This window comes from Colias eurytheme, chromosome 8 (assembly GCF_061535395.1).
Source record: "Colias eurytheme isolate Ceu_HAF_F1 chromosome 8, ilColEury1 Martin Lab GWU primary, whole genome shotgun sequence".
Taxonomy (NCBI): Eukaryota; Metazoa; Arthropoda; class Insecta; order Lepidoptera; family Pieridae; genus Colias; species Colias eurytheme.
In genome coordinates, this window is record NC_142987.1 from 7,788,794 (window position 1) to 7,800,536 (window position 11,743).

Consider the following 11,743-nt stretch of genomic DNA (forward strand, 5'->3'; position numbering starts at 1 on the left):
AGGTAGGATGTGTCCCGTTTTATATGGCTCGGTTTTGCCCTTTCGCGGTTGCCTCACCTTGTGCGTGCAGCTATCGTGGTGAATCCGTGCTTTGGACTCCGCCTTAGGACTATCTAGACGTGGATTCCGTTTAGGGCTCGTAGAACATCCGTCCGTCTTTAAATCAAACCTTTTATCGGCATTATATAATTGCAGTTAAATTAATTATGGATGTAAAGGGATCTGATTTACGGATGAATATGAGGAAACTTCGAATGTTTTAACTATATTTTAAATAAAATATTGGCGATAGGAATAATTTATAATTTGAGCATTATTAATGGCTTATAAAACTTTTTATTTCTTATCCTAGTAAGTAAAATTAATGCAGGCGGAGTCACATTATAATATTGTTATCGATAGAAATTATGTTGGCGATGGGAAAAAGCTCTCTAGCAATTACGTTGTGTTTATTACCGCTGAATACATATGAGATCGCGTAAATAAACTGATTAATAGGCAAAATAATGAATACTGTTAATGCAAAAATAAGCATTTGGCATTTCATATTTTCATGAAATTGTGTTGCTATGACGCTTTAAGATTTCTGTTAATTAATTTGTGTAAAATTAATTCAATAAAGAATAAAATGACACAAATAGGTATACTATTTTTTCTGTATTTTTTAAAGGACATCAAAATCATCTTACATTTTATTCAGTACATATCTAACATCAAATATGCAAGTTTGACTTGGTTTATGTAATTCAGAATCATCCTAACTTTCGCTATGTGCTCATCTGCCCAACTAAGGTAGCATCGAAAGTAATTTACTTATTCGTATTTTAACTATCATTTATTATTCCTATGATAACATTTTGTTATATCCTGAAAAGTTCTCAAGATTAATTTTTAATTGTTAGGTTAAATAAAACATGACAATTATTTTCTCCTCGATGGTTTCTCGCCTCATTCTTTATATGTAGCAATCTGTGGAACAAACAAAAGTTATTATAACTATAATTGTTATTTGTAAGAACCGTTTACCAGAACATTGTTAACAAACCTTGCAACTTCATAATACACATTTCAGAGTTTCTTAGTTGAAACTTTACTGCCGTTTAAGAATGCGTGTGAAATAACATACAAGAACTTGGTAATAATCTATGACGAGGTAGCCTATCGGTAATGTATGTAATTATGTAATAGTAATAATAAACTTGAACTGTATACACTATTATGTATGCATGTCAAAGTGTGTGAAATGGGTACCAACATATAATTGGTGTTGTGAACTCTAGAAATAATATTTAGAAATTAAGCATTTTATTAAGCTAAAATTAGTTTTTTTTTATATTTTTTTCTATGCATATAACGTAACGTCGTCAATAATAAACATGGAAATTAACACATCTCTTCTGCTCTTTTACGGTATAATTGGGACTAGAATGTTAAGGACATAAAAGTTATAAATATTTTTGGTGTGCTTAACTTTTAAGACATTGTACCTAATGATCGTCTATTGAATTAAAGATGTGTTGTTTTGGAAATAATATAAACTTAGTAGGTAGACCTTTTACAATGTCTTGTATGATGATAAGAAATTTACATATTTTATTCATAACAGTAAACAAACAATCTAAGCAAACGGAACTTTAACAATAAAGTCGACACAGGTACAACAAAAGTTTACACCTCCTTTGAACTTTACGGGAAATGCTAATAAAGACCACCTTCTTCCAACTTCTCTTAATGGCCCTGTTGTGTATTTCATAAACTCATTATAAAAGTGATCTTAATTTAAGTGCGGAGTGACATTATGGGTTATTTAAGCGCTATACAGGATCCAACGCGGCTATGTATGAGTTATTATAGTAAATTAAGTTTCGAATTGACCCTATTTTGTCTAGAGCTGATGTAAACTAACACAAGACTCAGCTGTCTATTTAATAACTATTATGTAACATTGTGATTAAATATGAAAATTGACATTAAATAGGATGTTTTAAAAAAATAAAACATATTTCAGTATTGTATGTATTATAAACTCAACTGCAGTTGCAGTAAATTACAATGCAAGAGGTATGAAGACATTCAAATCTATTATGTGCAATCATTCAACCGTTTAGCTCCCGCAAGGTATTCATTTCCATCTCACCTTTCATGAACGTTGTTAAAGGTGTCTTACAGATCATTCATCAATCAAATTGAGCCTTTTCTTAACGATAATCTTGTTTGATCGTAATTGTATGTAAACGGTGTCGGGTATTCATTAATCACTTTCAATTATTACAAGAACATAATAGAATAACTGGATGTTTTATGTTGAAGCCAATAGGTATAATGTTAGAATAGAATAGAAAACACTTTATTGTACAATGCACACAAAAACAAAATTTACAAAAAACGATATTTAACTTAAAATAAATGTACAATTTGGCGGCCTTATCGCTTAAAAGCGATTTCTTCCAGGCAATGTTAATTATTGTTATCATAATATTTACTTTTATAAGAAGTTTGAACTAAAGTTTGAGTTTTTGTATGAAGTCATCATATTATTATGTGCTTAATTATAAACACTAATTTATTAGACGTGTTTGTGAGATTGTATTAAAGACTTAATTGATTAGTAATTGTATGTAATACCGAAGGAATCATTTAAATGCTTATGGTAATAAATATGCTAATAATTTAAGTTAAAATTCGTGTAAATTATTTATCCAACTCTAAACTATAAATGTCTTTTTGATTACAATTAATCATTATTGAGCTTTTTATATCTGTCTATCAATTGAGATAATGATCTTTGTTCCCACTGTTTATTCATAAATGTGTCTCCATACATTATCGTAATCTGTCGTATTACAGTGCGAATTAAATTCCATTAATGCTTGTATGTAACTTGTTGACAGAGCTTTACATAGTGAATGATTAACTGTTAACAGTATTCTCCGCAAGAACATCAATTGAAAACACGCGTGTGTTTCAGCGCCGTATTACACGTAAAGGCAAAGCATTATTGGATTACTGCTCGGGGCCTAGCGTGTATTAAATGTTGTTTTAGGAGAACAAATAAAATAAATAAGTTATAATTTAATACGGATATAAAGATTCTGAAAAAAAATAGTGGTATTTTAATATGGTAAATTGATATAAGTTTGAAGTTTTTCCTTGCAGCTTGCTAGTAATTATTGAATCTAAGCTTTTGTGGAAGCCGCCTAGAGACGGAAAAAACTAGCCTCTTGATAACCGAGTAACCACCTAAATCTTTCGACATTAGATAGAGATCTTAGACTCAAATAGAGCAACGAGTCTCAATGAGGCATCTCAATCTTTCGCCATTAGACCAACGCAACGTCCAAGACTCAAACAGAGGATGTAAGGCATTGCTTCAGCTGTGTGAATCTGGACCTGTTTCCTCAGAAGCTATCTGATGCGACCAAATGTCACATAGTTGGATCGCGTCCGTGAACGCGAACGACCTCTTCATTATTATTGAAACGGTCTCATTCTCGTATCACCATTCACTGAACAACCAAATTTGCGAAGGATAATTATTATCACCTTACGATATCTTTTACTGCTTACGAACAAATAAAAGCGGCTCTTTATTAAATGTTTGTTTATTTTTTCATTTATCCCAATGTCAAACGAATTAATTTTATTGGAGGAAGTACCTATATAGATATAATTATTAATTCAAAATATTTGTTATAATATTAAATTAAGCACATGCTTATTTAAATATTTCTCTTTCAAAAATATAATCGTATACCTAATATGTTTTATTTGAACGATAAATATTTTGTTCTATCGGTTATCTCCTTGTTAACTCTATTGTAGGTATCATATTCGCTTTTAATTTCTTAAATGGCATTCAAGCAACAAATTGGCTTTGGTGTTGATATAAATAGTCTGTAGTTAATTTTAATTGATTATTATCAATATATAACAAATTTTCTCTTAATTGGACAGATCATTTACAATACCGGGATTCAAATTCCATTTCACCATCACTGAGAGTAGACACGCCCTCTTACAAATATAAATATCGGCCTCGAACCCGTCGGTATTCCGTCATGATCCTAATATTTCACGAATAACACGATCACGAGTAATGCTATCACAATAGAGCTCTGAAAACACTCGGAGCTCGAACATCAACTTACAATCCGTTTAGAAATCCTGCGGAGAAAATGTATCAATATTATTTTTATACCTGCAGTGCCTGTTTTATGCAAATTGCAATCACAGCCAAGCAATAAACCAATTAGTTTCAATAATACCTTTGTTGGCTTATTATTTTGCAGTAATTTACACGTTAAAATGTAATTTTTTGCGTAGTTTTTACATTTTTTCTGCTTTCTATTGTTTCAGTTATTTGTTTAATTTATTTATTTTTTTCCAATTATACTCCTGAGTCCTGGATATTGTAGCATAAATAATATGAACAGAATAAATATCAGAACATGTTCTGAGTATTCAAATCGTTTGTCGTTTAGATTGCCTTATTTGTAAATCATAATTAATTAAGGTAAATAATTCGTAATTGAATAGAACATTAAACACAATATGTATAATCTTTAGAACAAAGTTATGATCATACTGTTCTATGGGTATAAGTTGCACGCATGGGATATTTAAACAGGCATATTTGCACATTCGTGAATACTGAATGTTATTCTCTTGTATGTAAAATATGTCTTATTATTTCCTAATAAGATTATTTATAACCAACAATGCCAAAAATATCCTCATATTCTTGTCGCGATTGGTATTGTATTCAAAATTAATTTGACGTTAGCAGACATAGTAAATTGGTTTGTATTTGGAAAACGAATCAATCATTATTATGTAAAAGGTTCAGCGATATTTTATTCGTTCTCTGCCCTTTGGCCTTAACTAAGTTTTGTTTCTGGAAAATTTTCTATTCTTCACGTTCCGATTTGCATGACGTCCCGAGAGAACCTCCTCGATCTGATTGAACCGTTCAAAATGACAAAATACTAGATATTTTGTTGTAAAGATGAATAAAACGGAGTACGTAAAAGGAAATATTGAATTAGGGTGAAATGCGATATTTTAGTAAGACTTCGATTACGAAAAATGATTCGTTACCCTTTTTGTATGTAGGTAAATAAATTATTTTTTTATGATACGAGGTTATGATGTTATTTTTTAAATTAGTCGTTGAAATTCAAACAGAAAACATAAGGAACTTATGGACACATCACACATGGATCAATAATTTATATCTTATATGATAATGGATGGAATCTTGAAGGAATGATTATACAAATATTGCAATGTCCGTTAAAGTTAAAGAAAAGGAGATTGCATTAAAAATCAGAACCTTTAATAACGGCGATTCAAAGATGAGCACATAGGCAGTTATTATTTGTGCCAAAGTAAAGTTTTGCAACCTAAACCATCTGGGTTAGGTTTTTTGCTGTATTAGCTATGGAAAGCACAAAGCTATTACAACTTAAGTAATGTTATACATGCTATTAATGAAATCGTGAGAATAAGTGTCATTACTGTCAGAGTTTAGATAGTATGTACTTTTAAATGATAAATTATATTTAAGTATAAAGCAGGATAAATAACGCTAGACTATTATTTACCCCGGATGTGTGGCACTAAGATGATTACTATTAAGTATAACAGTTAATACTGTGCTGTTATGGTCAGATTCAAGATACCTATCTTTTTATTTTGTAGGTAAAGGTAGATATTATCTATCAATGTTAATTGTTATGATCTGTTCCAAACTGTAATCTTCTTATATATAAAAATGAATCGCAAAATGTGTTGGTAAGCGCATAACTCGAGAACGGCTGAACCGATTTCGATAATTCTTTTTTTATTATATTCCTTGAAGTACGAGGATGGTTTTTATGTAGAGAAAACGTAAATATGTACCACGGGCGAAGCCGGGGCGGACCGCTAGTTATAAATGATGAAAGAAATAACTTGTTGTATTTCGCAGACCATATTTCCCTGTAAACGCGAAAAATATTTTTTTCAAGTCAAATTTCATTATGTTTAGTGGTCGTCTATCTAGGCACGTAAATTACAGTCGCCGGGAAAATGAGAAATTAAAAATGTAATATCTGTACAAGTGTTTTTGTCGCGAGTCGTGGCGTTATAAGAGACTGTGCTGCAGATTTTATTTTAAATTGAAACATACCTTCCCTCTTTTGGCTCAATTACACGTTTATTACATCATTACATGTGGTATTTAAAAGTAAAAATTAAACTATGTTTTTTGTTAAACTAACCACAATAATTATAATATTTATCGGTTATTGCGCTCTTGTTTAAATTAATGTAGAGACAGAGTGGCAGGCAACTTAAATCAATTAAAATTTGAATCTTGGGCTCACTTTACTGAAAACAACATAAGAAAATTGGAATCTTCCATTCGAATTATCCAAAGAATAATTACTTGATATAAAGTGATTTAAAGTTTCAAATAAAATTGAAGATACATTAAATAAACAATACAACAACAATGTCTTTTAAATCCCTTAATATCTATGGACTATGGTATAGAATATAGATCATGTACTAAACCATAACATATAGGGAAAAAAGAAATCTGGTATATGGATGCACTATACTGAAGATCTTCTGTGTAGGTATATCCTGTGGACAAAATTTAACTCATTATTACTCCACAAGCACCACTGACGTTATATTTCATATTACCTATTAGGTATCCATGAAGGTTCGGTAGCTTTGTTTCCAGAGATCCTTGATGAAATACTTTGCCATCTAACGCCTACGTCAGATGTTACAATTCTTCAAGTATTTACTTATTTCTGTGTAAAATAGTATAAGGCAAACAAGTGCTTTCTATATTATATTTATATGCTGAATATTTTATAAAGAAACGTATAAAATGAACAAACCGCAGATACGCCTTGAACTTTAAATAGTCACGGAGCGATGTGCACTTCGACGAGCAGCCAATTACAATTCCTTTAATCCTTCGATTTACTTTTAAACAGCTTCAAATTTGCTTTTACGTGTGCGTATTTGTGTTTTCAATAGTCGTAGAATAAATAAATATTTATTTACAGTTTACACTATCATATATGACTCTATCTTTTAATAGGTACTTACTTCTTAGTTCTTACATACGCATACTTATTAATCGATCCAATTTAAGATCTACCTTTATTATAATAATATGAATTATATTATATAAAATATTGGTAGAGTTTTTAACAATCGGTGAAGAACTTTGAAGAAGGTGTTTTGCTTAGCTTGGAGAGAAAAAGCTTTCGGTATTGTGTATTGTGTCCGACTTTTATCCGCCGGTAAACTTTATATGAACTTTGAAAATGAAAACAGATTTTTTTATATAGGCACAGTAATATCTATGCAGTTCCCATGCCTCCTTAGGAAATAGGACTTCGTGTCTTTTTATTTTGTAAAGTTTGAGCTTATAAATGTGACCGCTCAATTAACCAAGAAATGAGGTCAATATAGCTTGAGCTATAAATATATAAACATAACATAAACACTCGATAATCTATTGAATGTCAAGTAAGACACTTTTTGTCAATGAAGAAATTTGTTATTTAAATTACCTCGTAATTTGCTAAACCTAATTGAAAAGTACAAAATGTTAATACCAACATGTCTTATAAAATTATTGGAATTAGTAAGTATAGATAGCGTATATTATAAACATGAGGTTGATTTAAACTGTTTGGTGGATACTATAGTGATCAGCCTTCAGATCAGATTTATGTAAATAGTAAATCTATCTAATACATATTATAAAGGCGAAAGTTTGTAAGGATGTATGGATGTATGGATGTATGGATGTATGGATGTATGGATGTTTGTTACTCTTTCACGTAAAAACTACTGAACCGATTACAATGAAATTTAGCACACATATACAGGGTAACTTGGATTAACACATAGGATAGTTTTTATCCCGGAAATCCCACGGGAACGGGAACTATGCGGGTTTTCCTTTGCAAACGCGGGCGAAGCCGCGGGCGGAAATCTAGTACTAACTAAAACTACAAAAGTATTCAATTTCAGATACTCACAATAGCCTGTTTAACATTACATCACTACAGTTACGATTTAACAGACATTCCGACGTTAATGCTATGTTCTGGAACGTATGTGGGCTACATTGTGGTGCTCTCTGGAGAAATTGTTGGTACGTACAAATATCCACGTGCCGACTGTAACGATAGAGTAATAATCAGTAGGGTATAGAATATATTTTATGTTATCTGGTGTACCTTTTACGTATTTAGTGCTGAAGCATATAATCGTAGAAAACAATTTAGAAAATAGTAAAGTCGCATTTATACAAAGACTGTTACCAAAAGACACATAAAGGAAAGGGTGAAATCATTTTAGGTGTTTAAAATCTTGCTCTATTAGATAATTGACATCTTAACATTTTTCCAGGGGAAATGCTATTCGCGCCCCTGGACTTAGTACAAGATATGTACTTTGGTATTGTCGGCGTGGGCTTGTTCGCGATCAGCGGGGGCTTCGTGCTGTCAGCCAGGACGAAAAGCACACCATATTCGAGGACTGGGGACCATAATGCGGCTCTATTGGCTGGCTCTCTGGCAATACTCAATGCTTTTATATTGCTCTTCGATTTAAGTCTGGCTTACTTGGATTCGGAGCAGTATGACGATGAGGCGAGCGTGTAGCGTGATTTGGTAGGTTGAATTACTGAATTAATTTTGTATAAATGCGACTTAGGTTAATTAAATCAGTTATAATGGATGCATTCAATTTATATGTATATCCAACTTCCATAAAAGACCAGTCGTTAAGCATAAATTTAAAAATTTATGAAGTGAATTGAAAAGTGAAAATCCTTATGGGTACATTTACATTTATTTTTCTTTTCATTGTTACATACTTTGAAAGTTTGAACTTTGAAGTAAATAAAGCTCTGCTGCATGCAACATGATCAACAGATTAATGATATTACGTTTTTTTTCTCTTCCACAAGGTGAAGCAGTATCAGCAGCGGCGGATGCCTACATAGACGCTTGGTGGTCAGCTATCGGGGGTGTTTTATACGGCGCGTGTGGTGCTCTCACATTACATGGGTGGCGTGAAGTTCCAGGGTGTACTCGCAAGAATCACGCTCAAGCATCCGCTGTATGTGCATTGGCCACCGCTGCACTTTTAACAGTAGATGCCCTCCTTGCACTCTGCTCAGCGCATAAAGATGACGCCAGTACGCGCTCTAAATATACGAAACGTGGGAGCCCGTAAATTGTTTTAAGTGAATGTTATAAATTATATTGTTGGTTATTTATTTTGTTTATCTTTAACACTATTAATAAAATATAAAACATAATATTGCTCACAATTTATATAAGTTAGTGGGAGTCGAGTCATCCAGCATCCTCACGAATTGGGTCAGGCTCGTATCAAAGAGATTCCCACGCAATCACAAAAGAGCGGCTTTCGCTGGTAGAATATTCAAGTATTTCAATAGTTTACCTTTACCATATTGCTATCTTGACGTAGTCCATAAAATACCAATTACCAAGCACGAAGAAATTTATTGGCCATATAACCGTTAGTATTTGGATTCTCTTCTTTAATTGATTCAAATTCGAATTCCCACTGAGGAATTGGGAAAGATTTAGAATATTTACCCTATGTTTTTACCATCGTTTGCTGACTGCTTGTATTACATGCGTTCTCTGTGCTGAGGAAATTCAATTTCAAAATCATCAATCTAGGAAAAATAGCTTATTGTATTTTTGTTTTAATACTGACACCTACCAAAAACTTATGAAACTAAAATTAACCGAGGAATTTGAATAATTGTAAACCACACAGTGAAGGTGCTTACGAGCTATTTTTATAGATGGCGCTGAAATAAATTTTTAATTTTGCTTAGAAATCGGCGATTAAATCTTTATATATAGATTGATTGAAACTTGAGTCATACACTATTTTGAGGTAAAAGTAAAAAAAAAAACACAATGGTTTTCTCATGTTCAACATTTTTCTATGATAAGTATTGTATTATGAGAAAGCTTTCCATTTTTTAAACTTTCAAATCTTTTAAATTATTGATACAAAAACCTGTTTGTATATTATATTATACGAGTCGTAATGCAAAGAGCCGATATATTATACACCTACACGTGTGATAATTTATTGAACCATATTTTAATTATTCCTAGAAAATATGGCAAATACTACCACAACATCAGGAAAAATAATAACAGAATATTTCCTGATATAGGTTGGCTTCTTTTGTGCATTAGGTAATTATAACCACCTAGGTAGGAAATATGGGTAATTTCATCTTACTTATATACATATACCTATGTAGAATTTACCAAAACATTTTTTGAAATAATAAGAAGAATGGCGATCATAATATATAAATTTAGGTACCTGTACACACTATACATATTTCTACGAGAGTACACACTCAAATCTGAATAAACTGTAGGAAAATTGGATAGTCTTTTTCAACCACATACAGATATCATGCAACGCTGGTCTTAATTATAGCGCCTACAAGAATGCTAAGTGGTGTTAATTAGTAGACAGTAGACACATCTTATTTACCAGCTATTGTTCAAGCTTAGATTACAAAATAAAATGCAGATGGAGCATGTCAATCGTCCGTCGCCCTTGTCAAAGAAAATACGAAATTAAAAACGAATACGAACCTCCAGCAGTGCTATAGCGATTCTAGTGTCATGCAATACGTCAAAAGGGGTTTGATATTTTAGTAAAAAAATGCTGTCTTGTGATATTAAAACGCTGTAAAATTTGTTCCCGAAAACAAACAAAAAGATAAAACATCGTTTTACAGGTTTTCTGTAGATTATTTGGCTTATTTAATTTTATATACAAATAATAATTTTACATATACGAAGGAATTCAAAACTTCAACGTATGCTGCCAGTATTTTGAAAATGAATTTGCCAATTTTAGGGGTAAAACGGTAAAATGGTTAAAAGATCTTCGGGGTAGTGCTGTTGGATTTTTCGATCGTGAATGTGATTATTTCTATAGTGCAATAAAGGTTCATGATCATTATTAGATTATTTTAATAAGCATTATACATTTTTTTTATTACTTTTATAAAAAGCGTCATAGTCGTTTTCGCTCGCGATTTAATTCATGTGAACTCCATGATGGATATGATGTTAATTGAAAATAAAATGTCCCGCATTCTCGATTAATAACTACCGCTATTCGCATTCATATTATGTTTTGAAAAATAAAAACTGTTTTTTAATGTAATTAATTAAAAATTGAATAAAATTATTTTGTCCATATTTAAGTTTAGTAGATAGGTGCTTTATGTAACAAAATAATTTTTGCAATACTATAAAATAATATCATAAACCTGAATTTATATTAAAATAAAAATTAAAACATGACTGCTAATTTATGTAGCCTACATCACTACCACCACTACCTTCATAATTCAGATGATTGCAATGACACCTCACAACTCAAAATCGATCCAACAGTTTATACTGCAGGGCGTGTCAAAGAAATATTATACATACATACACTCGAAAAACATAACCCTCTTTCTTCCGTAGTCGGGCAAAAATTTGGGAACTTTTTCAATATCTGGTAACATAACACGCACACAGAAGCACCGTGTTCGTACAGTGCAACGGCGAAATGACAGCACACATAGTTTTATGGAAATGACGAAAAATCATTCGGTTTAGTTCGGCAACGCTCCATCTGTCTTTTATTTTGTAATCTAAGT

General features: G+C 31.7%; 1 protein-coding gene across 1 annotated transcript; it reads left to right on the forward strand.

The window, feature by feature from the left end:
- Window positions 1-7,612: 7,612 nt before the first annotated feature.
- On the forward strand, window positions 7,613-9,255 carry LOC149906643 (uncharacterized). The gene is made up of 3 exons (XM_090104273.1): window positions 7,613-7,651; window positions 8,044-8,167; window positions 8,987-9,255. The coding sequence occupies exons 1-3, from the start codon at window positions 7,613-7,615 to the stop codon at window positions 9,253-9,255; spliced, it is 432 nt and encodes a 143-aa protein (XP_089960399.1).
- The last annotated feature ends 2,488 nt before the right edge of the window (window positions 9,256-11,743 follow it).